At 46.0% G+C, this 18565-nt stretch overlaps 1 protein-coding gene across 2 annotated transcripts in view; it reads right to left on the bottom strand.

Moving 5' to 3' along the window:
• The window catches only part of UNC13B (unc-13 homolog B), a 215393-nt gene that overhangs the window by 24664 nt on the left and 172164 nt on the right, over positions 1 to 18565 (bottom strand). Inside the window, exons 2-11 of one of the 2 annotated variants that reach the window (XM_068973727.1) lie at positions 15611 to 15633; positions 13198 to 13244; positions 10452 to 10530; positions 8716 to 8790; positions 8028 to 8247; positions 5410 to 5637; positions 4659 to 4800; positions 2447 to 2616; positions 1885 to 2000; positions 1378 to 1541 (exon numbers count right to left, since the gene is read on the bottom strand). In XM_068973727.1, the coding sequence (XP_068829828.1) occupies positions 1378 to 1541; positions 1885 to 2000; positions 2447 to 2616; positions 4659 to 4800; positions 5410 to 5637; positions 8028 to 8247; positions 8716 to 8790; positions 10452 to 10530; positions 13198 to 13244; positions 15611 to 15633 (1264 nt within the window). The remainder of the gene's footprint in view (positions 1 to 1377; positions 1542 to 1884; positions 2001 to 2446; positions 2617 to 4658; positions 4801 to 5409; positions 5638 to 8027; positions 8248 to 8715; positions 8791 to 10451; positions 10531 to 13197; positions 13245 to 15610; positions 15634 to 18565) is intronic. The other variant, XM_068973725.1, reaches the window with a different exon arrangement.

Below are 18565 nucleotides of genomic sequence, written 5' to 3'. Positions count from 1 at the left end.
GAAAAAAAAGTTTAACTGACATCTGAATTTCTGTTTGGATAACCGTGTAATAAACTGTTCCATTTACTAAAATCAGAAATACAGGAAGAACAGAACAGATTTGCTGGAGACAACATTGATTTGGATTTTGATCATATTGAGTTTGCAATGCCTGTGGCAATACCCAGAAAGCAAATCAAAATGGATCTGAAACTCAGGAAAAGATCTGGTCTGGAGAAAGAGATCTGGGAGTCCTAAGCTCAAAAGTAGTAGTTGAGGTTATAGGCTTGAATGAAGTCATCCAGGGAGCGTGAAGAGAGCAAGAAAGGCAGAGGGGCCATTCTCTAACCTCATTCCTCAACAAGTTTCTCCCTCTAGACTAAACTTCTTGTAATTCTTTGAATAGTCTATGCTCTGCTGAATCTTAGCATCTCTGCACATGTCCTACCAGAAATGCCCTTCCCTCTTTTCTGGATTTCAAGTGTCAGCTCTTCAACAGCTTCCCTCACAGGCCTCCCCTCAAATTTAGATGCTCTCATCATTTAGATGCTCTCATTACTTCTCGATAGCAATTATCACATTATAATGCAATTGTTTGTTTACTGGTCTGTCTCTCCAGTATTCTTGCCTTGAGAATCCCAGGGATGGAGGAGCCTGGTGGGCTGCAGTCCATGGGGTCGCTAAGAGTCAGACACGACTGAGCGACTTCACTTTTCACTTTTCACTTTCATGCACTGGAGAAGGAAATGGCAACCCACTCCAGTGTTCTTGCCTGGAAAATCCCAGGGACAGTGGAGCCTGGTGAGCTGCTGTCTATAGGGGTCGCACAGGGTCAGACACGACTGAAGCGACTTAGCAGCAGCAGCAGCTCTCCTGCTCCACCAAGTTCCCCAAACACAGAGGCCCCCTTATTCATCTTCATGTTCTCAGCATGTGGCACAACATATGACACATACAAAGAACTAAGTCAAACTAAATAAAAGCAGCACAGGCAGGGCTCTAGCTATCTTCTGCTTTCCCAGCGCTGTTTCCTTTGCAGCCCCTCCGACACAGAGCCTGTAACTCTTCTCACGGTGGGGATTTCTATCATAGCACAAGTACCCTGTATGCTCAGGCCTGTAATGACTGGGCAAGTCTGTTCTCGTATACACACCCATGCTCTGTGAATTCTGGGGTAGACAGACAACTCCCCTCTCCCTGAGTTACTGATAAACACACTCCCTTTATACATATACTCCATCTGCCTTGGGGAACAGATCCACCTCACTCAGCTCAGAGAGGGAAAGCAATGAATCACTGCATACTACCCAACTAGGGACCTGTCCACTCCATCAATGTACCTCCATCAGCTATTTCAAGAGTTAGTAGCCATTTCCCAGGGCCCCAGGGGAGCCTTACGTCATGGCCTGATATATGGACTCAATGCCATAGCGCATGGCAAATTCATCCACAATTTCCTGGGCAGTCTCATCAAAGTACACCTTCCACGCATCGTCTCCTCGAGCCTCAGGGATCTGGACTCCTCCACTGCCCTGAATGTCCGTGAGGTAATGGAAGAGGTTCTGTAGGAGACACAGTAAAATATATATTGATATTAAAGAGTTAAACTATATATTAGGAAAAAACCCTGTTGGTAAAGACCAGGAGAGCGTGAATAGGGTTCAACAGAAATTCTGTCCTTCAAGTCACTGCTCGGTAACTCCTATGGCCCCAGTAGTCTGTTCTTGTGTTAGTAAAAGAGAACTGAGGCTGGGACTGTTTCTTGGGCTTGTCCGCCACACACAGTGAGCCAAGAATAAAATAAAAATAGGCTCCAGAACTTCAAGTAGCAAGCCATCCTACTTATTGTCAAAGGCACCTCCCAACCTAGCTTTCTGGCACCCCATCTCCCAAGAGCTGGCTCACCTCATGGAGACACGTATACTGCACATGATATGGGGCTACCTTCTCCTCCCCCTTGATCTCCACGCTGATTTGCAGTCGGATGGCCCCCGAGACGGCTGACTTGTCTGTCCTCTTCTCTAGGAAGGAAAGAAGACTGGAGACTGACTACAATGCATCTGCAGACAGCACCCACAGCTCCCATCCCGGCTTAACCCAAAGGAAAGGAGGCACCGACACAAGCGTTCATCAAACAGGCGAACTCACTGCAGTGACCAGATACTTCACAAATACCCCAGAACTGCCTGCGTGGGAGAAAAGAAGTGCCCAGTGGGCTAAAGGCACTAGGGGTGAGATCTCACTTTCTGAAAGCTGGAAAAAATGTTCAGCCAGAGTGCGCCCCAGACACCCCCAGGCCTCTGTCCCCGTCTCTATCTGTGGTAGGTTCTCTGCTGGGAAAGCAAGCTCTGTATGGAGATGTGAATGCTCTGGGGACTGAGTGGTGAACTCGGGAGACAGGGTTTTCCTCAGGTTCCCCAGTCATGCTCTCCCTTCCCAGAAGCTTTCTCTGGTCCTGCTTCCTCACCCAAGTTGTACCAGACGTCCATTTCGCCACTCAGTGTTCGAACCTCAATGATGGTTTGGCCAAGGAAATCGTCAGACTCTCGCTTTAGCCGCTGCTTTACTCGTGACTTGATGTCATCATCCTCATCCCACACACGTACCTTAATGCGGTCGGAAGAGTTGTGGCACTCACTGTAAGAGAGTCAGGCAGGTTCTGTTATGGACGGACCCAGCAACCCTCTCTCTTATGACTTCCACTTCCTTCCCAAAGCTCTACCAGCTGCACTTGAGGCTGACAGAGGAAGAGGAGGAGTCAAAAAACGCTGGTACTCAAGTCCCCAGTGAGTCGGGCTATCTGAGCAAATGGCTCTCCAGCCCTTAGCCTGGGTAGCCCTCGTCATGCTATTATCCAGTCCTGACTGCGCTGGACAAAAGCGGGGAGGAGAGGAGTAATTAGGGACAATGTTGCTTTCCTGCCAGCTAGCTATATAAACGAAACCAACAGAAAACAGCCTGACAGATGCCGCAGAACCCTAGGAAGCAGTTGGTAGTTCCCTCCCCAGAGTCCTATGTGAAGTCCATAAAGATGTTAATGTTCATGGTAAGCCCATCTGGTCATATTTGCTTTAGTTTTCTACCTAACATCCCCATATATCTGGGAATGTGCTTGGTGAACTTCTCTCATTCTCCTTCTTCTTCTTTTTTTTTTTTTTATCATTCTTTAATATCCACTTGACTTGTCATTTTCTCTATGGTGCTTGCTTTGGAAGGGTAGTTTGCCAGGTACCTCCCTCACACTCTCCATCCCCAGCAGTTGCTTTTTGGATCCCCATTGCCTTATCTAAAAGTTGTACTTGGCAGAGTTTGCTGCTCCTTACCCTATGTTCTCATAATGTCTTTGTACATTCTGTTAAGATATTATAGGATAACTACTGGTCTACTGAAAAATAACAGACAAATCATCAATAAGCCTCTTAAAGCCAGGCATTGTCTTATACATTTTTAGATAGACAATATCATGTTGAGTGTCTTATACAGAATACAAGTGTGTGTTAGTCACTCAGTCATGTCTGGCTCTTTGCAACCCCACAGACTGTAGCCCACCAGGCTCCTCTGTCCGTGGAATTCTCCAGGCAAGAATACTGGAGTGGAAGTATCCCTTTCCAGGGGATCTTCCCAACCCAGGGATTGAACCTGGGTCTCCCAGACTGCAGGTGGATTCTTTACCATCTGAGCCACCAGGGAAGCCCATACAGAATACAAATTGCTTACTAAATGAAAAGTGGGCAAAATTGACTATAGAGCCAATTCATTTAGAATTAACTGTAAGTATCGCTTCTTGGCCTTTTGCCAAGATTGAGTGTAGAATTAACCATAAGTAATATTCAAGCAGGAACCAGTCAGCTTCTTGAAAAACAGGTGCTCCCCTCAGTAACTATTGCCTCTGGACTGGAGATTGCTTTTATAGGCCCCAATCCCTTTTCCCAATCTCCTTCCAAGGAGCCAAGAGCAGAAGGTCTCTACATAAGCTGCTTGTTTGGCTGATTCAGACTCAAAGTCCTGGTCCTAGGCATTAATGGGGGTGTGATAAAGCATCTGGATTCACCAGACACCAGTCCAAGTTCTAGGCTACAGCCTGCCATTTTTCAGCAGTCATCCCTTGCTGTCACATGAAACAGCCTGTACAAAAGTGAGATACTGAATAAAGGAGAAGGGATTGGAAGCTGAGGCAGAAAGAAAAGCAAAGCCCTTTAAGGGAAATGGAAAACTGTCCAAATCCAAGGTTTCTATCTTCAAGTCTACCCACTTGTAGGACAAGCTGTTCCCGCCCTACTCCATAGAAGAGACTAACTCTTCCTAGGGGTTAGGAAAACGCAAAGTCTAGCTTTACAGGATGGCAGGGCTGCAAGGCACACAGTTGCATGGCAGTCTCTGGAACTGTCATTCAGCTGTAGTAAAATCTTGCCAGCACTAGAAAAAGCAGTATGGTTTGCCCAGGGGCCTCTTTAATAGCCCGAGTTAAGACTTGAGTGCAGTAACCCTGATACAACAGTCTATGAGAAGGAGACCTAGGAAAAGAATAAATGCTAGCCAATTAAAGCAAGTGAGAAATGAGTTTTCTCCATTGCCTCTACCCCATCTCTCTTAGAGTCCAAGTCCAGAATAACAGGATTTAATGCTGTTCCCAAAATATACACAGTCCCAGGAAAGATGACTTTCTCACTACGACTTACAAATGGAACTTCTCCTCCCAAACAGGATTCAGGTTTCCAAAAATGGTCTTGGTACGCTTCTTGGTTTTGCCCACTTGCACAGTCACATAAGGGTCACTGGATCCTGTCTTGTCCTTGGCTTGTAGGCCCTGGGCACACACCACTGTAACCCAGACACACATGGAAGAAGGCTTCAGAGTACACTCCGGAAATCATGAGCCCTCCAAAGAACGACTCATACTTCCCATCTTAGAGCACCCTCTATCTGCTCCTTGTACAGGAGCAGATTTCCTCACTCCTCCACTGCTATTCTTAGCCCTAAGCTTTTCCCTCAAAGCCTAGCCCAAGAATCCTACCTCTTCCCTGGACCCTAACTGACCGCTTACCCAGACAGGTCCTTACCTGTTCTGATACATGCATGCTTCAGTCATATGCACCCAGCTAATAAATCACTGGTTAACTATTCCCTGATCTCCTGCCTGTCCCCATTCCCCCAGCCTCCCAGGTCTTATAACATCAAACTGTTAACCAAGTCTGGAGTATCAGATTGTTCCTAAACCCTTGCATTATCATTCAGATTGCAAGTGTCAGTCTTGCCTTTCCCAGCACCACTGGCATTGGAGTCTAGAAGAGGAGGCGTGATGAACAATGAGGGCTTCATTCTGTGTTCTTTCCCCGCAAGTCCCTGCTTCTTCATGCTCAGGATGCTTCCTGCCCAGGCTCCTCCCCATAGCCAAGGCCCTCCTGTCCCCCCAAACTCTGGCCTGCTCACCAGTGATGGTGATTTTGGCTGACCATTTGGAGGTGCCATCCAACACACTCTGCTTCACAGTTTTCATCTGTTGCACATGAGCGACTTTGCTCACATTGAAGACATCCCGGATCACTTCAAAGATCTCCGGCTTATTCCGCTCTCGGATCTTCATGCGGTCCTTCATGGCCATGATGATGTTCTGGGTCCGGTCCTCCGCTCCATGTTTAGAGCTCTTTTCTGCAGCCCCTGAAGAGTGGCCAGAGACAGAAAGTAGGGTAACCAACAGGTCACCTACCAGATCAAGGATCAGGCTGAAGACTGGGGTGTAGGAGGTGTCACTGAGCAGTGAGAGAAGCTTAGGAAGACTGGTATTTTTCTGGGGAAAGTTGGTATCTGTGGGCCTGCTAGAGTTTAATGCCTGGCCAGTGGAGTTTAACAGGCAACTCAAAGAGTAGCAAAAAGTTGATCATTGTTGTATGTTAACAATATAACTAATATGTTATATTAGTCCATTCTATTTAGAAACATATTGTGTTTTTCATGAGAAAAGGAAAAAAAAAGGTGGCTCAGTCTGCAGTTGGTTTTGTCTTTCTTCCATCCACATGGCTATTGAGAGATACCCTCTAAGTCTAAGGCCAAAATATCAAAATGGGTATCCCAGTTATCAGGGAACAGTTGTGGATAGGCAAAACTCCACCAAACTCATCCAAATGCCAAGTCATGATACAGATCTCAGAATTCATCACAGCATGTAGCTGGGCACATCCTACCCTGTGGCTCCAGTGTCTCAAATCTCAAAACATTGTGGTATGGTGAGAAAATTATGGCTTTGTTATCTGACAGACTTGGGTTCCAATCCTGACTCTACTACTCCCTGCTGGGTAAATACATTTCTTCTATGAGAAGAATGTGGCACCTATCTCTCAAGATTTGTAGTAAGCATTTTATTAGCATAAAGCATCCAGCCCAGTGCCTGCCATCTGACCCTGGGCTAGGTGCTTTATTTATTGAGTAATAAACACTCTCTACTATTGTTACCATCAGTATTATCCTGGCAAGGTCAAGGTCCATTTTTATCAGCCATGACCCCAGCCAGCTCATCTCTGCTGTCCTAAGGATTATGGAGGAACAGAGATTTCCTCCAGCGTATTTCACCAACCAGGCTTCTCAGGCAAAGGATTCATCCTTTCTTTATTGGCAGATTGGCTCTTAACCTCTCTCCAGTCTCCAAAGGCTCAGGCCTTAACTACAAAACTTGGAGCAAAGAAGAAAGGTCAACATTCACCTCCTAACCCTGGGAGGATGGAAAGCAGATTTTCTGTCTAGGGGTCTACAAAAGGGCATTTAATTCCACTCTGTACTTCATAGAAGACTTAGATAAATGAAAAGTGACCTGGGCTGCATCTACTCTTGCATTTAGTATATCCCATGCAATGCTATTTCCCTGGAAGGGGATCTCGGAAAGGCTCTTAAAGAGAAGATAAGACACCCTGTCTATTACAGAGCACCACTTTAGAGGCTTCCAGCAAGCAGCCTATGCAGCCAGTTGCTAGTTCTCCCAATTAAAGCAGGGTGCTGCTGGCACCTGTCCTTGTCACCCTCTCATGATGGGTTTGGGCAAAGTCATCGCCAGCACCTAACTCTTCTGCTATGTTCAGCCTGTCTCTTCATGTCCATTACAGCCATGTCACTGGCATCAGTCTAGCGTTCTTCAGAGAATGACATTTTAAGTCAACAATTCCTCAAGGCCCTTTTAGGTCTCATATCTTTCCTTGGGATAATGAAGTGCTTGTGAGTCTAAAGGTGACCTTCCTTTCTCCTACCATAATTCTTGAAGCTTTCATTGCTGTGGCGTGGCAATGATGAACACCTGAAGACCTGGAGGGTGAGAGAATACTTTCCCACCCGCCTACCCCTGCTCTTCCCAGGGTCTAACCATAGCGGTGCAAGCCGAGCAGGAGTGGAGCAAGGAGATGAGAACTTGGAGCACTACCACCTCCTGTGCCAAGACTTGCTGCTTTCCCTGCTCCTGTTCTTCCCACTCAGATGGTGGCACAAGTCACATGTTTAGCAAGGGCTTTGGGAGTCACACATTCTCCTTTTGGACCTCTGCCTCATCCATTTGAAGATTCTGTTCTTGGTACTGATGTCTAAAATCTCCACCTAGAAGCAAGGAGTAAATTCTACCTTCCCTGAATCTGGAGGTCTAGACCTTAGGAGGCTCCTCTCTGAGGCCTAGAACCCCAGAACTCTCTCTTCCTATTAGTTCTGGACCCTGATTAAACACGCTCTAGTCTTTTGGGCAATACAGCCATCATGGTGTGTACAATACCCAAGTAGAGCCTTTGGGATCACCTGAATCCTGGAAGAAATTCTAACTCCATCCAAGTGCCATAGGAAGCTCAATGAATTTTTTCTAAAGGTGTTTAAGCAAGTGTTACAAGACCTGTTATATGGAAAGGCAATGTCTCTTGACTTAGGAACCTGCTTTCTCTAAAAAGGAAAGAGCTTCAGAGTCAGGTAAATTGGAGGGATGATGGCTCAGCCATCCTGGTTCCTTGTTGTCAGGCTATATTGGAGAGGCCGTGCTGCCCACAAGCCCCCTCCCCCACCTGTCACCCCACAGGTGTACTCACGCTGCAGGCAGTCGGCATTGAGCAGGTCCTGGCACTTCTCATGGCACTTGACTCCACACTCGCTGCAGCGCATGCCCTGCCGGGCAATGCCCCAGAGCAGGCCTTCGCACTCATAGCAGTAGGTGGGGGTGGTGGCTGACCACACCTCAAAGTTGTGGGGTGTGGTGCACGAGATGGGATAGATTAAGGCCTGCAGGGTTTTCTTATACACATGTGATTTCTGAAAAACACATATCCCATCACCCATCAGTGACTTTAGTTCTCTGCTGAGAGATACCACTACTAAGCCCAGTGCATGGCTATCAAGACCTCTGGCAGTCAAGGAGATGCTTCAGCCTGGCAGAAAGAAGCCCCCAACATCATGTGCTCCTGGTCATCCAAGGAGCACATCCATAACCTGAATGCTGGATTTGAGCCTTGCCCCAGCATTCAGGCTTTTTAGGGAAACAGAGAGTACTAGGCTCACCATAAATCCCTGACATGAGTGGTCACGTACTCCAACATGAGATTTAGGTTTACCCCTGGTCTGGACCTTTGCTTCTCCCAATGTGGAAAACTGGATGCTATAATATCTGTCTGTTTCATTAACAGAGTCCGCCCAAAACTGTTGAATTCCCAGTGTATAGCTACAGAGATGATCACTGGGCCATAGGCAAGTGAATTCATGAAAGCCCATGGGGTCACTTACCAGCTCTTCATCTTTGAGAGAGGTGCGTGTAGCCATCGCAGAAGTAATGCCTGCTTTCCGGGACTGGACCAGTGACTGTGAGAGAAGACTTGCTGTCAGCCCTGGCTACTACCAAGGGCTGGGCAAAGTCCTGGGGAGGGAGTTTCAGTGACCAAAGCTATCTGATGATAACTTACTACTTTCTATTTTTACTGTCATTCACAGGGGACTCTCCACAGGTAATGGGTAACAAGCACCTGAGGTTAAGATTCAGATCAAGGCCCTCAGGGAACTGTCCTAACAATGATAGAACAGCACTTCTCTCAGGGTACTTGTCATCTAAAGAGTTTCTCCTTCCTCCAATATTTTTAGGTATCTGCCTCAAAGGAAGGCAGAGGAAAATGAAAAGTCTAGAATTACAGTATGAAACAGGTCATTAAGAACAGGACAGACACAAAACTGTCAGAGTCACATTCAAGAACCATCACTGGGAACAATGATGCTATACTAAATCTCCAGTCCTGAGCACCAGCCCATGCCCACACTATCCTAGGTGGCTGTGGAGGCCAACAGCCCAAATGAGCAGGGCACTGAGTGAAAGGGGGCAATGTAGCCTCACTGAAATCACGCAGGGCAGGGGGTTCACATGAGGTCTAGGATGCCCTGCTAGAAAGGCCCATGAGTCTGCCAAGGCCAAGCTTTAGGGGCAGCCTCCAGAGAGGCACACGGTTTCCTCAGGCAGTGGACACCAGGCAGACGGAAGTCATTACATCAGCCTGAGCAGCAAGAATAGTGGGGATGTGCCCAGGGAGGTTGAGATTCGGGCTTTTATAAAGGATGGAAACGGGCTCTGGAGACACTCACCATAGCCTGTGCAGAGGACAGCAGAGAAAGGAATAACATGATGTTAAAAGCCCCACAAGGGCATGAAAGCTTTCAGACACAACTGAGAGGTTCTTCCCTGAAGTCTAAAGCAGGACACTTGTCCCACCCCACCCCCCCATCTCTATCCTCTATCCACCATATCCAACCCAGACAGCTGCCCAGGGCCCAAGGCCTAGAAGGAGAGTCATGCCATAAAGTGAAATATGGACAAGGTTAAAAGACAAAGGACGGGAAACAAGAAATGAGTAAGATACTGCCATCTACTCGGTTAAGCAAAAAAAAAAACTGGTGAGCAAGGAGGGAGAAAGTGAGAAAAAGCAGGAAGAAAAGAAAGAAAGAGGAGAAAAAAGAGGAGATGAAAAACAATGAAAGAAGGTAATCGAGAAGAGTTGACATCATCTTCAACCAGCCAGCTAGATGAAGCGTTGGTGGGATAAGAGGTGCACTAGAAAGGAGGAGACAGGGAAAGACGTATCAACAGCAGCGGGAAAGGGAAGGAAAGAAAGAAATGATGAAGAGAAAATGGCAAAGGATACCTGTATTCAGTCAGTTAAGAAGGGAGAAACTGGTAGGGAAAAAAGAGCACAATATGGAGGAAAAATAAAAAAAGGAGTGGACAAAAAAATATAAAATAGATTGAATAGGGAGAAAAAAACCAGGAATAGAAAAAGGGTTCAAGTCTTACTGAACATGTGCTTCTGGGACTCTAGGGTACCTGGGTGCCACTCTAAGCCCAGTGAGATCATACAAGGTCCTACTGAAGCCATCACTAAGTCTTTAAATGAGGCTTTAAATGACTGATCATCAGACTAATACCTGCCGCTGAAGGCCCCACTTCCATTCCTGACAGCTCACTTAGATCGCTCACTCACCAGGTCGCTGACAAGCGGCAGTGGCTTCTTTCTGCGTAGATCCGGCATGCTGTCAATGCCATAGAGCCCTCCAGCTGGCCTGAGGAGAGAAGAAAATATGTCAGGACCTTTAGTCTCCCCTTGAGTTACTGGCAGGTTCAATGTTCCATTCTCCTTGCTCATCCTCTCCCCAAAGAAGGATGAACTGACCCTCATCATGGGCCTTAAAGAGGAGAAAGGAGGACAGAAAGTGAGGGAAATAAAGCCATGGGACGACAAACAATGGAATCTGCTCTCAGTCTCCTTCTAAGGTGTTAGCCAAGGACTGAAAGCTCTTTTATCACACTATGCCAGTCCAAGGTACCTTTGTTTATTTGAAGACCCCTGTGCTCCAGGTGGGAATTGATGCTTAAGATAGCTTCTCCCTATACTCAGGCCAGAGACACTGATGCCTAAAGTTAAGTCTTTCCGGACCTGTGCTAGAATAGAGCCCAGGAAGAGCTCTACAGAAGAGGTGCTGCCTAGGTGAGCAAGACTGACAAACAAGAACATGGAGAAGCAGATCTTCTCCATCCTGAGGAAGAGTCCCCAGTTCTATCTATCCAAGCCTCCTGAAGAAAAAAGAGTCTCTGGAAAGGGGAGCCTGCATAATCAAATGGAAGCAGGAGAAGTAGATGAACTTCCTGACCCAGGAATCGAACCCAGGTCTCCTGCATTGCAGGCAGACGCTTTACCGTCTGAGCCACCAGGGAAGCCCTTTAGAGGGGAAAAAGACCATTTAAGAAGGAAACAGCAAAGTGACTCAGAGTGTGGCCTAGCCCTATGGTCACATCAACAGAAACCAGGAAAAAAAAATATAGCTAGAGCAACTGAAAGTGAAGTGAAAGTGTCAGTCACCCAGTCATGTCCAACTCTTTGCAGCCCCATGGACTATAGCCCGCCAGGCTCCTCTGTCCATGGGATTCTCCAGGCAAGGTTATTGGAATGGGTTGCCATGCTCTTCTCCAGGGGATCTTCCCCAAACAGGGATCAAATCCAGGTCTCCTGCACTGAAGGCGGATTCTTTACCATTAGTGTCACTGGGGAAGCCTATGAGCAACTTGAGATTTCTAAAATTCTTATACTTTTTTTATACTTATTAACTTTGCTGTTCTTTACCTCTTATTCCATATAAATGCACAATAAAAATACAGAGAATTTCCTAAAAAGAACATCATTCTTACATTAAGATAATCTGGATTTTATCCCCAACTCTTCTACTAATTCACTACATGGCCTCTGCCAAAATTCCTTCCTCTCTCTGGATGTTGGTGTCACTTCCATAAAATGAGAGGAACTATAAAATCCTCTCTGACCTTTCAGAAACTATCCTTCTGAGCTTCAATTAAATTAACTCAGGTATTTGGTTTTCATGTAAGCAATGAGGCGGGGAAAGAAGGGTGGCTGGGTTGTACACCATAGCTGGTGTGAAAAGAGAAATATCACAGAAGAATAAGTACATACTGCTAGCTATATGGGCAAAAAATGGAGCCACAAATTAGGTCAAGGTTAGGAGTTGGAGCAGGCAACCCTATATGCTGATTTTTAATCATCTAGCTTCCTGAATATAGGCAGTGAGCTTTGTTCTCAATGAGACCACCACACCTATGAAAGTTTGAAACTTGTGACAGTTTCTAAGGACTAAGCTGAAGGAAGGGAAAGATGACAACAGGGAGACATTTAGAAAATCCCTGCATGGCTCCATTTAAAAATAGCCTGGTTATGTTGCGTTGGTATGTATCAAGTTTAAAATTATTTGAAGAAAAATGCTAAAGCCCTGAAGAAGGGCTGTTGAAGAAGCAACTGATGCCACAAGTTTGTGGCTAATTCTGAAAATTATAAAATGTATACCTTAAGCCAAGAAGTATCTTTTTTTGGCAACACAAATGAGCTTTTGACAAAAGAAGAGTGGCTCATTCACATGATTAACTCTTGCTATAAAAAAGACATAGCAAGAAAAAGAGGCATTTAAAAATATAGTTGATAACTTTCCGATCTAATCTTTTTTCTTCCCTGGTGATGAGGAAGAGGAGGCAGCCACGGAGAATTTCGACGCCAGGACTTTGAGGGGCAAGGAGAGAAAGAAGAGCCTAGTGGTCTTGAGAACTGTATGTGGAGGACAGAGGTGGCACGGGCACTTAAACACTTTCCTCTCTTAATAACAGTAAGTCGTAGCAGTTGAACAATTTAAAATGATTCTCCGGTGCAATCACATGGGTCTGAAACTCCCAGACAAGAAACACAGACAGAACACACAGAGCTCATAAAGGATGCTACTTATGTCTTCACTATAGTAGAATGGAGTAAGGGAGTGACTCACAACAGCTGAGGCCAGCAGCAAGCTAAGCAGTTACAGTATCAACAGTGGAATAGAAGGAAACCAGCTCTAAGTGCAGATATTTTTCTAGTTTTCTCATCCTTATACATAAAAGGCATACCACCACTATGATGCAATACAGCAGAAATTCCAGAAGTAAGGATGGGGAGCCCCAAAGTTCCCTCCCCTGGTTCAGGGAAACCATTCTGCAAAGCTCTCTCTTCCATCTCTGGGGAATCAGTCTGCAGAGTCCTCTCCTCTGCCCGGGAGAAACAACTGTCTCGACAGTGGAACCTCTTCCTTCTCTAGAATCCAGCTGATGAAGCTGTTTCTCCTGCTTCCCAAGGGAAAAGCTAAAGCAGCATACAAGACTCTGTAAGATTCACAGAAACCCTGAAGTGCCACACTTACCCTTCTGGAAGCCACTGGGGCAAACTGGGATCACCATCATCTGGAATCTTTAAAGAGAGAAAGAGAGAGAAGTTAGCTCCTGGGAAAGATGGGAGAATGCCATATTTCTTCAGTCAGGCAGTGAGCAGTAAAGTAGGAAGCTCAGAGCAGCATAGGTCACATACAGCATGTGGTAACATAGCCGACTTGAGGTGTAAGCCAGTTCCCTGATCAGCCAGGGCCACAAGCAGGCAGCTGAAGTGAGTGGTACTTCATCTCCCTTCTCCCCAGTGAACACGGAGGATATAAGCTCACAGAGAACCCAGGACTAGGATCCACTGGGAGTGTGAGAGCTGCCAGAATGTAGAGCCCCCTCACACATCCACTGGTATAGAAGAGGAAGCATGGGCCAAGAGAGGGCCCATGTAGGCTTCCAGGCCTCACTAAAGCAAAAGGACAACTTCATATAGAGTCCAGTCTTCCAGCTATATTCTTAAGTTCTGTTGGCTGCCCTAGAGTCAGACCTGGTCTTTCTGGATTCCTGTCTCATCTTGTGATTTGACTTGGCCTAGGGTCCTTGAAGCTATAACTCATTGACACTGAGTATGGTCTACATTTGATAAACTCAATATAACAAAAGAATCCAGGGCAGATTAGATACTTGGATTACCATTCTTGTGAATTTTATGAACTCTACAATAAGAAGCTGAAAACTGAAGCACCAAATAATTCAAGCAAGGAACTACTGGAAAACACTTTTTAAAACTTTTTGTAAAAAAAAAAAAAAAAAAATCCAAAGCAAATCCTTCAGGCAGAGTACAGAGAGTTCCAAAGCTGCCAGGGCTCTCAGAGGACCAATGGCACCTGCTATTTAGGCGCAACAGACAGTACTAGTGGGTCTGGGGCTTTCTGTTCCTCCTTGTTCCCTCCACCCCCAGTGACTTTCCTGACTCCTGGGATCTAGATTCCAGCTAGCCATCCTGAGCAAAGGAGCTCCAGATCAAGGGAGGCAGAGGTAGCTGTTAGGCTCTGGACAGGGGGTAAAGTTTTGGGAGGGCTAAAGATAGGAGGAGTTATAGACAAAATGAGGCAAGAGAGTGAAAAAGAGAGGTAGGACAAGCTAATCGGTGATGTAAAAGTGGGTAAGAGTGACCCTGGACCAGCAGGAAGCTCAAGATGCACTTTGGATTTAAGATCCTTTTCAGGTTGCCTGTGTACTAATCAAGCCTATCTGCCTACTGCCTGAGGCCCTTCATGACCACACTTTGCTGCTTCTGCCTCCTACCCTGGTTCTATGAGTGGGATGAAATGGTAGAGGGAGGGCCAGGCGCAAAAGGCAGTGAGAAGGTTGAATCAAGTCTCCTAAGGTTCCTGTGAGGGGCAGCCCACCCCTAAATTCCCAGATCCCACCAACCAACTTACCCTCCCTTTAGAAACAGTCACTGCACTCAGCAGATTTTTACTTCCTACCTAGAACTAGGTGGTTGCCAGAAGCCACTGGGCTTAAGGAAACAAAATCACAAAACATCTTTGGCAGCCAGGGTTCACAGGCTCAGATCATACACATTTCCTGTGCTTAGAGGGGGCAGTGGGTCTGCAGAAGCCTGAAGACACAGTGCAGAGCATGCACACACAGGGCACAGAAGGAGGGCTAGGGGAATGAGAGCAGGTCTCAGCAAAGTACCTATAGGAGGTACATTCATAGACACATCTTGCACCTGAAGAACCACAGGTGAGCACGGATCCTGCACACAGAGATACAGAGCATGCGCACACACCCATTTGGGGGAGGACTCGGTGTTCACCAGGGCTCAAATCACCGGCAAAGCGCACCCTTACCATCTTGAGGAACCAGTGCTTGTAGGCACAGAGCTTTAGTACACCACACATTCTCATGGTGTGGGGAAACCACACCACAGGTCTGCAGACCCTTGTACTCACAGAGAGGCCGGGAAGCCTGCCCACAAGCACAAAGGACTTTCACATTTAGGCCCCAAGCAAGAGGCACAAAAAGCCTACAAAAACTCCTGCTCTCAAATACAAAGTGTGTATGCATGCTGGGCTCAGCAAGGGTTTACAGCATATGCCAGTCGGCAGCCACAAGTAGAAAATGGACACGCACTGTGCAAAGTAGGAAAAGAGGAAGGCAGTCAGTACCTGGGGGAGTCAAACTGAGCACAGGGGTAAGCACACACATGCTACACTGAATGTGTGCCATGCAGGCACACACATCCTCACCAGGCTCCACAGGTGTCTGCAGGAGCACACACAGGCATGGAGCATGCACACAAACTGCTGTCAGGACAAACACACCAGCTGCATGAGCCACAGCTCATAAGCACGCATGCGTGCACACACACACATACACACACTGTACTCAGCAGGGAGGGGAGAGAACCAACAACAAAGGGGCCTCAAAGGGCCAGAGCACAACCTGAAAGGCTCCTCGCTTTCCTTCTGCAAGGAGAGAAAGAGCAGGAAAAAAAAGGGCAGAAAGGTTAGTAGATTCATCCTAAACCAGGTAGAGCTAACCTCACGGGACATGGAGGAGAGCTCAGAGAAGTCCTCTGACAACTGGGCAGTTCACAGAGCCTGGCTCCCGGAATCCTCACCTGTATTCGCTGCCCCTGCCTTTTAGTTTAGAACAGGTTTGGCTACAAAAACCAAAGGACCAAGTCGGCCTGGGAATTTCAGCCACCCTTTCCACCCTTTCCAAAGTGGTCTGCATGCAGGGTCAGGGCCACCAGGGCCACGAGGCCAGCTGTGTTACCAAGGGCCACTCCCACAGGCCATCTGAACTGACTGAACACAGAGCAGGTTCCTTCCTCAGATGAGCTACACGAGCTCATCTGAATCTGGGCTAAGTCTGCGAACCCCAAAGGCTGGGTAGCTGAGCCCTCTCCCTTTTCTAACACAGGCTGGCTACATGTTTTGCCCCACAAGCCTTGGCCTGTTTTCCCAGAGCCTATGTTAAGTTAGGCCAAGTTAGGGCCTGGAAGTAAGGCCAGGGCCTGGATGCTCAGTGGCCATAAATTTGGAGGCACCAAGTCCTTATCAAGTCACTGTGACTTAAGTCACTATGATCTGAACGATAAAACCATGGTTGCAATCCCAGGTTTGATTATTTACCAAACTTAGAACAATACGTCAAAACAAACCGACACTTCCAGAAGGACCCAAGCAAACCACAGGAGAGGAAGCATAAAGTCCAGAAATTACTCCTTTCCTATTTGCCAGACACTACATAGCCTTCTAGGCCACACTTGCTTGACAGAGGCTTCCTTCTCTAAGCAAAGTCCATTATCTGGGCCCATTAGCCCCTCTTTTCTTTTTTTCCCATCCCTTTGAATAAAGAATCACTGATGTTACATAACAAGTAGAAGGGAGAGTCATGGTAACTAATAAGTTCTCAATTTTTCAAGCTATGTCTGATTACCTAATGGGTCACCTGACTTGACAGAAGAGATTCAGGAATAGGAATCTTCCAAAACAGTGCAGAAAAGTGGGTGAGATTTAAAAAACATTTCTGGGAGAGGGAACTGTCTCTTCTACTACATCTACTCCCTACTTTCTGGGAACTCTCTGTTCCCTTTGAAAAAGAAAGCTCAGCAACAAACTGACCCCGTGATTCAAGTTGAAAAGGTTTCTCTCTTCCTCCACTATCTTAAATATATTGTACACATCATGTCAAAGTTACTTCAGTTGTGTCCTTCTATTCTTCCCAGAGTTCCCCATGATGCCTAAAGAAGAAAAGTCAATATATTGTCATGACCTGGCCTCTTGCACTGACTGGGTGAACTCAGACTTATACTTAAAAATTTAGATCAAATATTAATGTCTCTGAAACTTTATCTGCCTTCCTCTCAAAAACAGAATTAGGTGCTTCTCTACTATGTGTCCGTGGTACCCACACTTTTGTGTACACACTTCTATGACAGTTTGTTGTCAGTATGTTTCATTGTTAATTGTCTGTATAAAAGTCTCTCTTTACATATTGTGAATTTCTTGAGAGGAAGAATTATATATATATATTTTATTTCACCTTTGTAGTCTGAGAGTTTAGCACATCTGGCGTTTTTATGTAGTAAAAGGAACTTGAAATTTCAGAACTTAGAAAACAACAGCCTTCTAAGGACATGTGTCTTGCCTAAGAGAAAAGATGGGCCTCTTGGCCTGTACCATTTTCCAGACCCCAAAACTGTTGTACTAGTCCTTTCAGTTTGTCCCAACCACTGGCCAAACATTTTCTTATTAATAACTTAAAAACATCTTTTCTTGTTAGGAATCAAACACTTTGTGCCTCCTAACTTCTTAAAATGCCTTAGGATTTTTCCACTCAGATTTAGTTTTCCGTTTAAGTGATACATGTCTATATAACACCTGCTTTGCAGGAAAATTCCTGATCCCTAAGAATACTCTCACTCTTCCAGACAGTCCATCTGATAAGGAAGAGACACACTTCCTCACTGTTAAAACAATCTTAACTCCATTACTTAGGAGTCAAAGATTTGAGGCACTCAACTTATCTGAGCCTGCATTTCCTTATCTTTAAAAAGAAGATAAGACTAGCGATTGCCCAGAGTTATTGTGAGGATTCATTTCTTTTTAAAATTTTTTATTTATTTTTAATTGGAGGATAATTGCTTTACAACATTGTGCTGGTTTCTGTCATACACCAGCATGAATCAGCCATAAGTATATATGTCCCCTCACTCTTGGGCCTCCCTCCTACCTCATCCCATCCCTCTAGGCTGTCTCAGAGCACCAGGTTGAGCTCCCTGTGTTATACAACAACTTCTCATTAGCTATCTGTTTTACACATGGTAATGTATGTATGTCAATGCTACTTTCTCAATCCATGCCACCCTCTCCTTTCCCTGCTGTGGCCACAGGTCTGTTCTCTGTGTCTGAGCCTCTATTCCTGCCCTGCAAATAAGTTCATCAGTACCATTTTTCTAGAGTCCATGCTGCTAAGCTGCTAAGTCACTTCAGTCGTGTCCAACTCTGTGTGACCCCATAGACAGGCTTCCCCGTCCCTGGGATTCTCCAGGCAAGAGCATTGGAGTGGGTTGCCATTTCCTTCTCCAATGCATGAAAGTGAAAAATGAAAGTGAAATCACTCAGTCGTGTCCGACCCTTAGTGACCCCGTGGACTGCAGCCTACCAGGCTCCTCCATCCATGGGATTTTCCAGGCAAGAGTACTGGAGTAGGGTGCCATTGCCTTCTCCGTCTAGAGTCCATATATAAGCATTAATACATAGATATTTGTTTTCCTTTCTGACTTACTTTACTCTGTGTAACAGGCTCTGTTATAGGTTCATCCACCTCACCAGAATGGACTCAAATGTGTTCCTTTTATGGCTGAGTAATATTTCATTGTATATATGT

This window comes from Capricornis sumatraensis, chromosome 6, assembly GCF_032405125.1.
Source record: "Capricornis sumatraensis isolate serow.1 chromosome 6, serow.2, whole genome shotgun sequence".
Lineage (NCBI taxonomy): Eukaryota > Metazoa > Chordata > Mammalia > Artiodactyla > Bovidae > Capricornis > Capricornis sumatraensis.
This window is presented reverse-complemented; position numbering and strand designations above follow the sequence as displayed.